Genomic DNA, 17,678 nt, shown 5'->3' with positions numbered 1-17,678 from the left:
AAATGCCTTACTGAAGTCCATATACACCACATCCACAGCTCGACCCTCATCAACTTTTCTAGTCACATCCTCAAAAAACTCGATAAGGTTTGTGAGGCATGACCTACCCCTCACAAAGCCGTGTTGACTGTATTTGATCAAGCCATGCTCCTCCAGATGGTCATAAATCCTATCCCTCAGAATCCTTTCTAACACCTTGCAGACGACAGACGTGAGACTTACTGGTGTGTAATTGCCGGGGATTTCCCTATTTCCTTTCTTGAAGAGAGGAATTACATTTGCCTCTCTCCAGTCCTCAGGTACGACTCCAGTGGAGAGCGAGGATGCAAAGATCTTCACAAGTGGCGAAGCAATTTCATTTCTCGCTTCCCAAAGCAGCCGAGGACAAATCTGGTCCGGGCCTGGCGACTTGTCAATCTTAATGTTTGACAAAATTTTCAGCACATCAGCTTCCTCTATCTCTATCCATTCCAGCATGCACACCTGCTCTTCAAAGGTTTCATTCACTACAAAGTTCGTTTCTTTCGTAAAGACAGAAGCAAAAAACTCATTAAGGACTTCCCCTACCTCCTCAGACTCCACACACAAGTTCCCTATGCTATCCCTGATCGTCCCTACTCTTTCTTTGACCATTCTCTTATTCCTCACATAAGTGTAAAATGCCTTTGTGTTTTCCCTGATTCCTTCTGCCAAGCCTTTCTCGTGCCCCCTCCTGGCTCTCCTCACATGAATACAAAACTTGTTGATTTATAAGAAACAGAGTAATGGTCAATGGATATTTTTCAGGCTGGACGAGGGTTTATAGAGGAGTTCCCTGGGGATTGATATTGGGACCATTTCTTTTCCGGATTTATGTTATTGATCTGGATCTTGGTGTGCAGGGTATCATTTAAAAGTATGCAGATGACATGAAAAATGGTAAAACTGTAAATTGTGAGGAGAAATGTGTAGAACTCCAAAAGGACATTGACCAGTTTGTAGAATGGACAGATAAGTGGCTGATAAGGTTTAAAGCTGAGAAGTGTGAAGTGATGCATTTTGGCGGAAGAACATGGAAAGACAATATAAAATACAGGATACAGTTCTAAAGGGAGTACAGGAGCAGAGGAAGCTGGAAGAAAATGTACACAGATCATTTAAAGTGGCAGGACAGGTGGAACAATCAAGAAGTTAATAAAGCATACTGTGTTCTTGGCTTTATTAATAGGACCATAGAGTACAACAGCAAAGAGGTTTTGTTGAACATGTATAGGACACTTGTTCGTCTTCAGCTTCATTGTCGTGTGTACAGTGTGGGCACTACATTATAGGAAAGCTGAGTACATTGGAGAATGTGCACAAGTGATTTACAAGAAGGGTTCCTTCAGGTATGAGGATAGATTGAAGAAGTTGAGACTTTTCTCTGCAGAGAGAAGACTGAGAGGAAATTTGATAGAATTTTCAAAGTCATGAGAGGGCTGGACAGAGGAAGATAGGAAGAAGCTGTCCCCACAAGTAAAAGGAACAAGAAGGAGAAAGCGTTGATTGAAAGTGATGTACTAAAGAGCCAAGGTGGTGAGACAAAACGTTTCCCACAGCGACCAATTAGGGCTCACGACTTGGAAGTGTGGTGAAAGCAGGTTCATTTGAGGCATTCAAGACAGTATTGGATGATTATTTGAATAGAAATAGTGTACAAAGGATATTGGGGAAAAGCAGGAGATTGACACTAGGCAATGTGCTAGTTTGAAAAGCCCGATGGGCTGAATGGCCTCCTCCTGTGCTGTTACGTTTCTATGACTATGTGATATGCAGTCTGCCCACCTCTTAGTTTTAAAAGCTGCCACCAGTTCCCCGCGCCGTTGGGTTACTTCTCACTCACGCTGGTTGAGTCTGGGGACGGAAGGAAGAGAAAGCCTCGGTTGGCCCAGATCCCAGTGTCTATAATCACCGTGTGATTACAGCGGCAGCGGTATCTTTGTCACAGGCGGCGGCTGCAGTCCCATTACCGGCCAATAAATGCCGTACTGCAGCGCTCTATTCCTGAACGTGTGTGCTCGTTGTTCCACCTGGCGGTGGCGTTCACAATAAATGTTGGTTTTTTTTTAGTGCCACAGAATTTTTTACGATCAGAACTTTGGTTAAACATCATTTTTAAAAATCCCGCATTATCTCTCCCTCCCATTAAATATCAGATTGCGATTTATTACCAAGTATCTGAATTGGGGCTTGAACACACCACCTTTTGATTCCGATGGAATAGAGGTACTGACTAAGGCATGGCTGACACCTTCAAAAACGGTGGAGGACAGGTCTCGTTATCGGCTAAGAGTTTTAAAAAATGTTAATGGATGAGCGGCCTGTCTTACAGTCGTAATATTATCACTTCTAGCTGAGATTGTCCTTCAACGTAATGTGTATACGTCAACTAATGCTTACAAGACAAATCGACAAGATGGGCAAAAAAAAATCCGTGAACAGAATGCCCCCTGATGTAGCATTGACACAGGAACCCAGTTTCCCTTCTGCTCTGCAAGTCTGTTCTTCAGTTCTCATTTTACTGATGTTACGCATTACCATAGAAACTTCCGGTTGGAACTAGGCAACAGCAGACAAATCATTCACTGCTAACAATACATCAGAGATTTCTGATTAAAAGCCAAGCCAGTGCCACCCACAGACATGACACTGTTGAGTCGGAAGACATGCTTTACTAAGGCTGTTTGGTGGATCTCTGTTTCTATTTTAATTTTGCTGCCCCACTAAATAATTACATTTAATACAGCACCAAAACAGGTCATTCACCCCCAGTTGGCTTGTGCTGGTGTTTATGATCTGCACAAACCTCATCCATATGTACTTAAATGACCCAGTTATTCTAGGACAGTGGTTCCCAATCTTCCTGCTTCTTAGGCTCCATGCTATATTCTAAAAACTCCACAGCACTCATCACCCCCTCCCCATAACATGGTGTATTTTCTGCATTTAAAAATATACAATTATATGTGTAAATTCATTCATTTCATAAATTCATTCTTGCAAAACTTGTTGCTGATGCTGAACAACTATGTCACACTGTGGCAGTATGAACTCTCAGAAATGCAATAGGACTTAGGTTCTTCCATTTACCAAAATGACAACCAAGCTATCAAGAGATTTCAGGCAAGGAAGAGAATTTGTTTCACGAGGGAAGACAGTAGACAAACTATCATTGAATATCCAGACAAAAGAATAAATTCCAAACTGAAGGTTCTTGGCATAAGCCAGGTAGCTCTGGGTTCAAGTTCTGGGCTAGATTCTATTGGTTATGAAAAGTAACATTCATGTATTTGCAGGTGCAGAGGTTAATCAATATCTTATTAACCTATTAACTGTCAGTATCGGTAATAAAGTACTGCACTATTGTAGTTGTTAATGCTCAGATGAAAAACTAAACTGAGATTCAATTAGCTTATATTGTACCTAAATGGCTGTAGAACACATTTGGACATCCTGAGATTGTGACTTGCACTACAGAAATGCAAGTTCTTTCTTTTACCCTCTTCGAGTTACCACTTTCATCTCTGCAGTATGGTTCCAAAATCACTGCCATCTACAAAATCAGAGATGATATGGACAGGATTTCCACTGGTATTGACTTCCCACTCCCACATCCGGGTCCTGATCCTACTCTGAGAGGTTGTAATTTGCCCAGAGATTGGTCCCAGTGGTGGGTTTGGAATCAAATTAGAGGTGGAAGGCATGGTTGGAGATGGAAAGCTGGAAGTACTGTTCTGATTTAAAGCGATGCTGGTAGAGAGAATTGAAGCAGGAAAGGCAGAGGCCTGGCATGTAAGAACAGAGTAGCCTCAGGCTTATTGATGATGTTCTTGATGTGTTGCCAGAGATGATATAAGAAAGGCAAGGTGTCTTGAACCTGGTGGGTGGCAAGAGTAGGCCATTCGGTCAAATTAAGCAGGCCTTGGTAGGAGTGGCAGAGCACTCAGGCAGAAAACATGTCATGAAGAGGACTTGGTTGCAATGCTATAAAAGATTCAAGACATTAATTCTGGCAAGGAGAGGGGAATGCAGCAAACAGATGACAGACCTCCAACTGTGGCAGCAATATCAGCTGAGGAGATTTAAGGCAAATGATTTTTCCTAAGTGTGAAAGGAAGGTCACCTGGATAATTACTGCCCGTCAGCACGTTTCAAAACACTAACACTCCTGAGGAGCTAGCTGCTCAGATAAATACAATTTAAATGAGTTGCTGAAACCGGTGAGGGATGACAGCACTTGTCTGATCTCTCTTTTGTACTTTCAGGAGGAGAGTGTAGAAACCCAGGGAGAGGTCTTGCACAGGAGTGTCCTCGCTCACCATTTAATATTTGCAAGGATTGCTCAACATCGAATGGATGTAATTGTGCCTCGGCAGATGGCCCTCTCTAGTGAACTGGAATATTATTAAAGGACTGAGGCACTCACCATGGAGCACCAGCAACATCATTGACTATCTTGACTCCTCTGACTGAGAGAAGATCTCTGCAGCAGGGCTCTGTGGGAGTCTGTTTGCACATTGACTCTGATGCAGTCTTCTCTGAATGTGAGCCAGCACCATTTTCACAAAGGGAATGGTACCAAGTGTAATGTGACTGCAAGCAGACACCAGAGAACAGTTTACCTCCACTTTATGTAAGGCCACAAAGGGAGTGCCATGAATAACTGAGAGTGAAGTTCACTGCATTGTTCATTGCACTGAGTGGTTCATCTCAGTTACTTCCATTTGTGAGAATATAAATTGGTCAGTGGAGATGTTCAGCCATGATGCAAGGTGTGTAACCTTCTTTAATGGAGAAACTGGAAAAGATGTAAGAGATGGGAAAGCAAAAGGAATGGTTTCAAATGGGAACACAGATGACTTTTTCTGTTCACTTGTTGGATGTGGATATGGCTGGCTGGCCAGCATGTTTACTGTCTGTCCCTAATTGCCCTTAAGAAATTGGTGGTGAGCTGCTCCTTAAATCTCTGCAGCCCACATGCTGTGGGTTAATCCACAAAGCTCTTAGGGAGGGAATTCCAGGATTGTGATTCAGTGACAATGAAGGAATGGTGGTATATTCCCTAGTCAGGACGGTGAATGTCTATGTGCGGGTTGTGATGTTCCCATGTATCTGGTCCTTTTGTATCTTTGTCCTTTTGGTTGGAAATGATCATGGGTTTGGAAGATGATATCTAAGGATCTTTGGTGAATTTCTGCATTGCTGCTTCGAGCTTTGGTGGTGGTGAGAGTGGATGCTTGAGAGGTGGTGCCAATTAAGGGGAGCTGTTTTGTCCTGGATGGTGTCAAGCTTCTTGAGTGTTGTTAGGGCTGCACTCATCCAGGCAAGTGGGGAATATTCCATCAAACTCCTGACTTGTGCCTAGTAGATGGTGGACAGCCTTTGGGGAGTCAGAGGTAAGTTACTGACCACAGTATTCACAGCCTCTGACCTGCTGTTGTAGCCACTGTGTTTATGTGATGAGTCCAGTTGAGTTTCTGTTCCATGGTAACCCCAAAGATGTAAACAGTGGGGGATTCAGTGGTGGTAACACCATTGGATGTCAAGGGCCAGTGATTAGATTGTGTCTTCTTGGAGATGGTCATTGCCTGGCATTTGTGTGGCACAAATGTTACTTGCCACTTTTCAGCCCAATGGAGAGTTTAGCCCCAATCACATTGATTCCAGTTTTGCCAAGGCTTCTTGATGCCACATTTCACTGAATGCATTGATGTCAAGGTCTGTCACTCTCACCTCACTTCTGGAATTCAGCTGTTTTTTCTATATTTGAACCAAGGCTGTAATGAGGTCAGGAGTTGAATGGCCCTGGTGGAACCCAAACTGGGCGTCAGTGAGCAGGTTATTGCTGAGCAGGTGCTGTTTGATACTGCTGTTGATGAAACCTTCCAATACTTCAGTGGTGACTGACAGTAGACTGATGGAGCGGTAATTGGTTGGGTTGGATTTTCCCTTTTTTTTGTACAGAACATACTTGGACATTTTTCCATATTGTTGTGAGATACCAGTTCTATAACTATACTGGAACAGCTTGGCTAGGGCAGCAGAATGTTCTGGAATGCATGGCTTCATTACTATTGCTGGAATGTTGTCAGGGCCCATAACCTTCATAGTATCCAGTGCCTCCAACCATTTCTTGATATTATGTAGCGTGAACTGAATTGGCTAGAGACTGGTATTTGTGAAGCTGAGAACCACTGGAGGAGGCTGAGACAGTTCTTGCACAGAGCACTTCTGGGTGAAGATTGTTGCAAATGCTTCAACCTTATTTTTTGTACTTGTGTGTTGGGCTGTTCTATCATTGAGGATGGGGCTATTTGGGGAGCCTCCTCCTGGAATGAGTTGTTTACTTGTCCACCACCAATCAAGATTGGATGTGGTAGGACTACAGAGCTTGGATCTGATCCATTGGTTGTAGAATTACTTGGCTCTGTCTATCACTTGCTGCTTAGGCTGCTTGGTAGCACCACCAGGTTGACAGTCCATTTTCAGGTATGCCTTCCTGCATTCTCCATCGAACCAGGGTTGATCCTTTGGGTTGATGGCAATGGTTGAGCGGGATATATGCTGGGCCATGAGGTTACAGATTGTGCTGGAGTATAATCCTGCTACTGTGAATGGCCCATAGCGCCTAATGGATGCCGAGATGTGAGTTGCTAGATCTTTTTGAAGTCTGTCCCATTTAGCATGGTGATAATCCCACACATGATGAAGGTATTCCCAAAGTGAATGCGGGACTTCATCTCGACAAAGACTGTGCGGTGGTTGTTCTTATCAATACTGTCCCTTGACAGATACATCTGCAGCCAGCAGAATGATACGAATGAGGTCAGATATGTTTTTTCCTCTTGTTGGTTCTCTCACCATCTGTTGCAGACCCAGTCTAGCAGCTGTGTCCTTTAGGACCTGATAAGCTTGATCAGTCATGCTGCTGCTCAGCCACTGTTGGTGGTGGACATTGAAACCCCCTACCTAGAGCACATTTTTCACTCTTGCCACCCTCAGTACGTCCTCTAAGTGTTGTTCAATATGGATGAGAACTGATTCATCAGCTGAGGGAGGACAGTACGAGGTAATCAGCAGGAGGTTTAATCTGAAGCCATGAGATTTCATGGGGTCTCGAGTCAATGTTAAAAACTCTGAGTGTAACTCCCTACTGACTGTATATCACTGTGTGCTGCCACCTCTGCCAGGTTTGTCTTGCTGGTGGGACAGGACATATCCAGGAATGGTGATGGTGGTCTCTAGGACATTTGAGTGATTCTGTGACATATGATTCTGTAAGCATGACTATGTCAGGCTGGTGCTTGACTAGTCTGAGAGACAGCACTCCCAATTTTGGCGGTAGCCCCCAGACATTAGTGAGGAGGACTTTGTAGGATCAACAGGCTGTTTCTGCCACTGTGGTTTCCAGTGCCCAGGTCAATGCTGGGTGGTCTGTCCAATTTCATTTCTTTATTGAGACTTCATTGCAATGGCTTGTTAGGCCATTTCAGAGTGCAGTTAAGAGTCAACCACACTGCTGTGGGTCTGGAGTCACATGTGGGCTGGACAGGTGATTATGGCAGACTTTCTTCCCTGTCGGACATTAGGGAGTCAGATGGGTCTTCCAACAATCGACAATGGTCTCCAGTACATTTTTAATTACGGTTTTTTTTTATTGAATTCAAATTACAACATCTGCTGTGTGGGATTCAAACCTGGGTCCTGAGAACTTGAGCTGAGTTTCTAGATTCATAGTCTAGCAATAATACCACTAGGTTGTCACTTTAGGGATTCTATGAAGACCACAGGATAAGCCTGCATGGTCACGCCTATTGGAAATCATTTTTACGTGTGGTGCCCAGTGTTCACAAGTAGGACATCAGTGCCTTGCAGAATGCAGTAGTATTCTACTCTTTGAGACCTCACCAAGGTTTTTGGAACAAGCCAGAGGTAAATAAATTCAAGACCATAGTTATCTGTTTTCTGAGATCTTCCTCAACAAGGGTATTAATCACTGTTACCATCTGCTTAGATGGGACCAGTCTCCTGCACTGCTAACACTCTGATATGTTCATGTTGTTTCTTCTTTGGAAGTACAGTCAATGCTGAAAGTACGACCTTCATTACTTCATGCTCTTTGTTCTCTACCTTGCCCTAAGCAAAGTTCTGCATCTGTTTCTATGGGTGGTGATCCTCTTTGCTATTCATCCCTCTGTAATTGAACAGAATACTTTAATCCCATGTCAAACTGCTGCCTTGCCCACAATGAGCTACACTCACAATGTTTACTCTAACCCCTTCCCATAATCACTGGAGTGTTAAACTCCCTCAGTTGACCAAGTGCATAATTGCTCTGCTAATTCTGCCTACTCAATGGCATCTGTGTGCCAATGGATGAATGCCATCCCAACTGTGCATCTTTTTAAATGTTCCTGTCATTGAGTGGCATTTCCTTGACTTGCTACCTGCTTGCAATGCCATCTTTTTCTTTAGGAAGTGCAGGCTAGCTTTATGTACTGGTACACACTCAGGATATTAACAGTGCTGCTTATCAGCAGGGGACCTATGTAGGCTGGTCACAACTGATGTGTTGATTGCATTGCAACCAATGGGGTTAACCACATTTCATAATTCCAACGTTCATTTGGGTCTAGTCAATTTAGTCATCCTCAAAGGTCACTTCGGTTAGATTTAATCTGAATCCTCAATAAATATGTACAATGAAATCCTTCATATTGGAAAAATTGTTAAAATATGAACAGTTTATTTCAAGATTCTAAATATAATAAAAATTAAAAATAAATGGTATGTTACAAAATACTACACAAACTATACGCAATTTTCATAAGTACAAGTCTGAAATGTCGTAAATATATACTCTCATGTAAATCACAAGGCACCGGTGATTACAAAACAGAATAAAACATTCAAGTAGGATATTGTCCGTAAGGTGCATTAATGTAAACCCACTTTTCTCATTGCAGATCCCCTCAAAACAGTCTTTCCACACTATCAAAGCTCTTCTACATCCTACATGATGTAAGTTAGGAATATGGTGGGATACTCTTAACTTGACTGGATGGTTGCAGCTCCAATAATGCTCAAAATGTTCAATGATAAAAAAGGCTAGTGACTTGACTAACAGCCTATCACTGCAAACATTCCTCCACCTACAACTCATGAGGTTTGAGCCTGTGCTGTGTAAAAGATGTAGTGCAAAACCCAGGTTTCTTTGCAGCACTTCCCAAACCATGACCTCCACTAATTAGAGAAAATGGGCAGAAGATACAGTAGTGATTGTAACAAGGTCGGCCAGGTAGACATCACAGAATAGGAGTTCCTTGATTGGGGCTGTTAATCTGATCCAATCAGGTATCGCTGGCTGATAGATAAGAACAGGAGTGTTAGACATTGTGTTTACCCTGAGAGCTGACCCTGAGGGAGCTGGATCGGTGTCAAGGACTCTCCACATGTAAATCAAGGGTGAAGGGATACTGGCCTCTGTTGAGTTATTTCAGATGCATTGACCCATTATTATTAATGAAAGTAAAATAATGTGGATGCTGAAAATCTGAAACTAACACAGAGAAGACTGGAGAAACTCAGCAGGTCTGGTAAGATCTGTGGACAGTGAAACAGAGTTTAATGTTTTTCAGAACTCATTACCTACAAGATCCTCTGTCCCCTTGGGACAGATATGGCTACTTCATTGTTGGGACATCAAAATCCTTGAATTGCTATATAGCAGCATTGTGTAGGTACCTCCACGACACAGACTGCAGATGGTCAAGATGACAACCAATCATCATCTCAAATGAAATTAGGAATAGACAACAACTTCCAGACCTACCAGGGACATACAGGCATGAAAGAAAGATACAAAAAGCACACCAATTTCCAAAACAAAAGAACTGCATCAGGCTCATCACTAAGAAAGACAGTAAATTCTTTATATCAATCATATTTACCCTAGAATGACAGGCACTCTCCAGCACATTTCTAAATCCAGCACATCTATCCTTCAATACTCATTTTGGTTACCATTTAAGTGTTAAGTACCCATCCAGCATGGCATTGCAGTTTAATGTTTTACATTATTCTATGCAGGAGCTATGTTCCCATGTTCAATGTGGCTTACATGAGAACAGGTATGTGTTCTGCCACACTGTCGCATTGCATGTTACTGCTAAATGATATTTCCTAGTGATGTGTATCTGTATCAAGCTCATGAAGTTCCAAATCAGATGCTACTTCTCCAAATAATATCTTGACTTTGTTGAAGATAGGCAGATTAAAACTTATGAACTAAGTAATAGAATTATTTCAAAGGCTGCATATTGTGACCACATTATTCCTAATCAGCATGGAGATTATTGATATTTTTAATTGACTTATCAAGAGTTGTTATGAGACACCTCTGGAGCAGATGGGACCTGAACCCAGGCTTTCTGGCTCAAAGGGACAATACCATTGCACCACAAGGACCCTAGCAAACTGTTTTCTAAATATATATCAGGAAGTGTTATCCCACACAACCAAATGACTTTTCCACCACCAAATCACCTTGACAGCATGGAGATTATTAGGTAATTCCCCAAACAATTACACCCGGAGTCCAAACATTTGGAATTACCTGGGAATTAATTTACATATTCGGATGGTGTAACTATATTGCACTGACTGCATTTCACTGAAGAAACTTGAGAGAAGTTTCACCCATCAGTTATATTTTATGTAGTTTGTAGCTTTTCTACTTAAAGAAGGGTACCTATTTTACATTACAAGTCCTGACCAGAATGGAGATGATTGACTGAAACAGTAGACGCTAGTACCTTCTTGGCTTTTGGAAATAGTTTCAAAGCAATTTGAGAATACATGCAGGCAGATTCATCTGGAGATAAGAAAGGCAAGCATCTTACGCAAAATCCTGACTGGTAACAAGCAACTGGATTTAGTATCTGTACAATATGGTTCAATCTTTCAAAAGCTGGATAAGTCTTCTCTGTACATTTAATGTTCTGCCTTTACTTAAACAGTTGTTACTGGAAACAACAAGGTAATCAATAATTGCAAATATATGTAATCACAGACCTGGGCTCGGCAAAGAATTATGTGTGTTATTGAAGACTAAAGGAGCAGGATTTCAGTTAGAGCTAAATAGTGCAACAGAGCTTTGGTCATTTGGTAGGTGTTATGGTAGGGATGGTGCAACAGCCTGAGAGATTCCAGACACTTATCAAAGACCTTAAATATTTACTTATGTTGGACTCCATGGAAAACTGCTGGTACATGGTGTGAACCGCAACTTTTTTTGCTGTGTTTCTACTGTAGAGTTGCTTCTGTTCAAGGTGAAGTGATGCAATATTGTGTTAAAAGTTCCATGCTGGAGAATCAGCCTATTTCCATTATAAGGGGCAGCAATGGAAAAAAAATCTCATTAAATCAATAAAACAAAGGCAAAATATTGTAGTGCTTGTAAATCTAAAGAAAAAAAATGCTGGAAACCCTCAGCAGGTCAGGTAGCATACCTTGGAGAGAGAACCAAAGTTAACAATTTCAGATCCAAGACTTTGTGAAATTTGATTTAAAAAATCACAAGCCTCAAATGTTAGGTTGAGTTTTCTCAGCCCCTTGAAGATGTGTTTGGGAAATTGGAAGTTCATGAACACAACAGGAAATTCTGTTAGGATGGCTATGTGATGCTTCTTAATCTCTACTTAACTTTCCCAGGGATGAGTTGCCACAGGAATTGGCAACTCCCTCCATGAAGGTGAGCAGGCAATGAAGGCAATTAAGGTCCTGATAACAGATCATTCTCCTGCTATTCTCCCAGGGCTTACACGCAAACAAATATTCCGCTGTTTCAGGAGCAACCTTCATGGCAGCATAAGGGGCCTGTGATACTCACAGGAGTCTCATAGTAACTATGTACACTCTTTCATCCATCCTGAGGGCCCTCACAACACTTGCCATCTTTTCTTTAGGAGGGAGATATTTTTGAGCATCTCTATTCTGAGGTAGTCTCTAAAAGTTTCCCTCCTTTCCAGTAGTGCTCAGCTGTCTTGGTGGTGTTGTTGTTTGCACTTTGCTGCAAACCCTACTATGACCTGTCATGGTCATGAATTAGATCGATATTTACAGAGGTCACCAATTAGAAAGTTACCTACGTAAAGTTGCTCCAGCAGGCTCACTGTGGGCAAATGCTAGGTCTGGACCCACATTTTGTTAACAACATTAAGGTGCAAACATTTTGTCAAAATTTAGTCCATAAATTCTGATTTTCTCTTCACACAAGATGCTTTATCTGATTATTTCCTGAATTTTCTCTTTATGAAATCAATCATTGGTTTTAGATTTTGTTTTATAAAAATAGGATTAAGCTTTCTTTAACAATCAGTCCACGCCATATACCATGATTTGTGCGGTCCTATAAAGCCACAAACTCCCTTCTTGACTGCTTAACTTGCCATCCACCTCCGAACATTCAGAATGATTGTCAGACCCCTGAAGCACAATGAGCTGTCTTTAGAAGTTGGAGTCCTGATGGTTCCGTGACCGTGATGCCGAAGTAACAATTACATCAGAATCGTCTGATTCCAATTCTCTTGATGTCTGAGGCAGGTTTCGTCTGGATCTTGCTAGAAATGAAGAAAGCCAAGTTATGTTATTTGATGCCAAGCGCTTTATTTAAACATTCTAAGAGTATTGAAAAGATCAGATGTGCCGATCTTCAGGTTATTTTCCTTGAAACTGCAGGTCTCTGGAATAAGTTGGTGGCTGCTGATATGAATTATATGTTTCAATGACGTCACCTCTCATTCTTCTAAACTCCAATGGGTACATGCCTAACCTGAACCCTTGCTCATAAGACAATCCTACTATGCCCAGAATCAACATAGTGATGCTTTTCTGGACTTCCTCTTTTATTACTATATCTTCTCTTACATAAGGGAAAACTATTCATGGTATTCTTGGTGTGATCTAATTAATTCCTTTATTTATTTTTAGAAATACTTCCTTATTTTTGTACTACCTTCCTTTTTAAAAGAAGCCAATGTTCCATTTGCCTTCTCTAATATCTGCTGAACTAGGATGCTAGCTTTTTTCTGCTTCACACATGAAGATACCCAAATCCCTTTATGCTTCAGCTTTCTACAGGTTTTCTCTTTTAAATAATATTCAGCTTATTTATTCTTCCTGCCAAAGTGCATAACCTCCAACTTTCCAACATTATTTTCTGTGTACTAAGTTTTTGCCCATCCACTTAACCTGTCTTTTTCCCTTGGTAGACCTCTTGTGCTATTCTCATTACTTGCCCTTCCATCTATTTTTATGTCATCAGTGAACAGTCATCCAAGTCATTCATATACATTGTAAATAACGGTGGCCCCAGCACTGATTCTTGTGGCACCGCATCCTTTGCAGGTTGCCATCCTGAAAATAACACCGTTATTCCAACTTGGCTTCTACTTGTTTGCCGATTTTCTAACTGTGCTAATATATTCTACTCAACACCATGAGCTCTTATCATATTAACTAGCCTAATGTGCAGTACCTTATTGTATCACCTTTGCAAATTCAAACATATTCTATCTACTGGTTCCATTTATCTATCCTATATGTTACATATTCAAAAAATTCTGATAAATTTGTCAGACACAATTTCCCTTTCACGAAGCAATGCTTGCCTCTGCTTGATTATACGTTATATTTCCAAATGCTCTGCTATTCCACCCTTGAAACATGCTGTAACATTTTAGTTAACAGAAGTTGAGCCAACCGGCCTACAGTTACCTTTTTCTTGTCTTTTGGCAGCTTTCCAGTCCTCTGGAACTTATCCAGAATCTAAGGATTCTTGGAAGATTATTACCACTGCATCCACTACCTCTGTAACTACTTCCTTTGAAATCTGAGGATGTAACCTGTCAGATACAAGGGACCTATGAGCCTTTAGCTCATCAGTTTCCCAAATACTTTATTTCTAGTGATAGTTGTTATATTTATTTTCTCTCCCTTTTTGCCGCTTGATTATTCAGTAATTTTGAGATGCTACTAGCACCTTCTATTGTGAAGACTGGTCCAAAACAATTATTCAACTCCTCAGCTTTTTCCTGGTTCCCCATTATGATTTCTTTAACCACATTCTCTAAAAGTCTTCTGTTTACTTTAACCTGTCTTGTCCTTATATATTTGAAAATATCCCTTAGGGTCAATTTTCATACCACTTGCTTGACTACCCAAATTTATTTTTTCGCTCTTAAATGTTTCTGATCATCTTTTATTGGTTTTTAAAATTTTGATCCCTTGGCTTACCGCTAATCTTTGCCATCTTGTATTTTTTAAAATGCCATACCGTCCTTAACTTTCTTGGTTAAGCATGGTTGGTTTATCCCCTTCCCAATATCCTTTTCTATTTCTTGGATATAATTCATTGACAGAGTCATGAATGTCTTTCTTAAACGTCTGTCATTATTCATTAACTGTCTTTTCTGCCATGTTCTTTTCCCAGTGCACTCTGGCCAACTCTGCCCTCATTCTTTTGTATTTTCCCTTATTTAAGCTTAGTTAAGTTGTTTCTCAAACTGTATGATAAATTCTGTCATATTACAGTCACTGTTTTCTAGGAGATCTTTTGTTTTAATATCATTGATTATTTTGGCATTATTAGACATCACCAGATCCAAAAAGTCTGATCGCTGGTTGGATCTACAACATATTGTTCTAGGAAACTATTCTGAATACTCTCCATAAATTCTTCCTCATGGGTACCTCTGACAATTTTTTTTCTCCAAACTACATGATTAAATCAAGTTACCCATGATTAACGTACTGCCTTTTTTACATGCCCTCATTATCTTCTGACTTAGTCTTTGTCCGACAGTATAACCACTTTTAGGGGTTGACAGACTACTCCTCTAGATGGCATTTCCCCTTGTTATTTCTTATCTCTACCTATACGGATTCCATATAGGGTCATACAGCACAGAAACAGATCTTTGGTTCGACTCATTCGCGCCGACCAGACATCCCAATCTGACCTAGTCCTGTTCAGCAGCAGTTGGCCCATATCCCGGTAAACCATCCTATTCATATACCCATCCAGATGCTTTTCAAATGTTGTAATTTTATTTGCCTCCACCATTTCTTCCAGCAATGCACCCTCTCCATAAAAATGTTACCTTTCAGGTCATTTTTATATCTTTCCTCCCTTACCTGAAATGTACGCCCTTGGGTTTTGGACTTCCCCACCCTAGAAAAAGATCCTGGCTATTCACTCAATCCTTGCCCCTCATGATTTTATAAACTTCTATAAAGGTCAACCCACAGTCTCCAATACTCCAAGGAAAAAGCCCAAGTCTATTCAGTCTCTCCTATAACTCAAACCCTCCGGTCCCAGCAATATCCTTGTAGATCTTTTCTGCACGCTATCAAGTTTAATAACATCCTTCCTGTAAAAGGGCAACCAGAATAGTACGCGGTAATCCAAAAGTGGCTTCACTAATATCCTGAACAGCTGCAACAGATCTTCAGATCCAAGATCATTTCTTCCTATGTTATTCTGTTTAATACCAACAAGCTACCCCACCACCCTTTGCTTCCTGTCGGTCCTTTCAAAATATCACAAACCCCTGAATATTTAGTTCTCAGCTTTGGTCACCTTGTAACCATGTCTCTGTAATGCCAAAAGATCACATCCATTAACCTCCACTGTGCCACTAACTCATATATTTTATTCCAAATACCTCAAGCACTTAAGAGTCATTAGTTTTGCCCTTTACAATTTTTTTCCTCTTTGATCTCTCATGACCTCTTGATCTCAATCCTTTTATGAGTCATGATAGCATGACGAGGTTGTTGGATTGGAGTTGGGAATGGACCGACTGAGCCAAATATCTTGCCACCTATATTTTAAGAGAAGGCCTGTTGACATAGAACATACTCTGGGATCCTGTGAGTGGGTGAAATCTTTGTACTGGAGAACCAAATGTTTCCAAACATCAAAACCAGAGATAAGCCCAATGTCTGTGCTGCAAAAGCCGTGGCAATGATCCCGGCCAGGCAGCAGTTCTATGTGGTATGTCTAGCATTGGTAATGGAAATCTCTGAGATCCCGATTTCTCATAAATGCCTTAAACATTTCTGCACAAGCCTAAAAAGCCAGGTTTAGCAATTCTTTGATGGTTTGACTTCCTTTCCGTGTAAGTCTGGATGGTGGCATTTAGAAATCTCTTGCCTCATTTACCAAGTCCTGTCTTCTATACCAATGGACACAGTGACTGTGAAATCTAAAGAGTCAGTATCTTTGGGAGAGAATGAGAGACCAATATTCAGAAATAAAAGGAGAAAGAAATTGTTTAAGAAGGAAGTGAAAATTAGGACGTGATTGAAGTGCAGGAATACTTACACAATGACAATCGAGTGGGCGAGATTTTGGATTTCCTTAAAAGTTCTGCTTCTTCTTCATCTTTATCACTATGCTCATTGTCTTTGAGGTATTCTGCCACAAAATATATGGAATACACAGACTAAAAAAATGTCTGTTCAGATATTACTGCATACTGTGATGGTCCTTCCATTCCTCTTCACCTAACTGTATCAATGTATTCTTCTATTCCTTTCATGTACTTACTTCTGTCATGTACTTACCTAAGCTTCTCCATAAATCCAAATTATGTACCTCAAGTGTTTACTGTAGAAAAAAGATTGTGGCTATTCACCTAATCCATGCTCCTCATGATTTTGTAAACTTCTATGAAGGTCAACCCAATACTCCAAGGTAAAAGCCCCAGTTTATTCAGCCTCTCCCTATAACTCACACCCTCCAGTCCTGGCACCATCCTTATAAATCTTTTCTGCATGCTCTTAAGTTTAGAAACATCGTTCCTGTAAAAGGGCAACCAGAATTATACGTGGTATTCCCTAAGTGGAGAGTTCCTTATGCATTCATTTTTGGAGTTACAAGAATCAGAGAGTCACTAATAATCCAGAAGTAAGCCATCTGGTGCATCAAGTTCATGACAGTTCTATTCAAAACAATCCAGTTAGTCTTATTTCCTGCTTTAGTCCCATGGTCCTGCATGTTCATTTCCCTTAGATGCCCACCCAATTTCCTGTTAAAATCACTGACTGCCTCTGGTTTTACTACTTGTTTGTAGGCAGTGAATCCAAGGTCATTACTAGTCACTGTGTAGAAAAGGTCCTTCTCATCTACAATCTCCCTGCATCTCTTGCCCAAACTCTGTTTGAAATCCTTGTATCAGGAGGCAGTCTTTATTTGTCCAGCTTATGTAAACCTATAATAATATTGTACATCTCTATCAAATGACTTCAGAATCTTTGCTTGCATTTGAACAAGTTTAGCTTCTCCAACCTAACCTTGGAGCTAAAAATCCTTTTTCCCTGGAAATATTCCAGTAAATTTCCTTAGCAACCTGACAAGGAACCTCACATTCTTCCTAAAGTATGGTGACCCACCTTCCCTCCACCTTTTCCTAGTTTCCTGTTCTTCCTAAATATCTTATATTCTTCAAGATTCAGGTCTCAACCCAACTCATCCTGAATGGACCTGTCAAATGTTAATTCCAATCTCTTTCTCTCCCTGTATCTTCTCTGTTGCTGTAACACTGTATTCTGCACCCTGTTCTGCTACCGTGATGCATTTTGCATGGAATAATCTG

General features: G+C 40.9%; 1 protein-coding gene across 3 annotated transcripts in view; it reads right to left on the bottom strand.

Annotated features, from left to right (window-relative positions):
* Positions 1-8,744: 8,744 nt before the first annotated feature.
* iqce (IQ motif containing E) overlaps positions 8,745-17,678 on the bottom strand; it is a 64,714-nt gene continuing 55,780 nt past the window's right edge. The window contains exons 22-23 of one of the 3 annotated variants that reach the window (XM_059653955.1): positions 16,406-16,498; positions 8,745-12,638 (exon numbers count right to left, since the gene is read on the bottom strand). In XM_059653955.1, the coding sequence (XP_059509938.1) occupies positions 12,526-12,638; positions 16,406-16,498 (206 nt within the window). In that variant the 3' untranslated portion in view covers positions 8,745-12,525. Of the gene's footprint in view, positions 12,639-13,737; positions 13,923-16,405; positions 16,499-17,678 lie in introns of those variants that run through there. The other 2 variants (XM_059653956.1, XM_059653957.1) reach the window with 2 other exon arrangements.

The sequence above is a fragment of the Stegostoma tigrinum genome, chromosome 23, assembly GCF_030684315.1.
Source record: "Stegostoma tigrinum isolate sSteTig4 chromosome 23, sSteTig4.hap1, whole genome shotgun sequence".
In the NCBI taxonomy this organism is placed as follows: Eukaryota; Metazoa; Chordata; class Chondrichthyes; order Orectolobiformes; family Stegostomatidae; genus Stegostoma; species Stegostoma tigrinum.
Note: the sequence above shows the minus strand (reverse complement) of the source record. Positions and strands in the feature narration are given on the sequence as shown.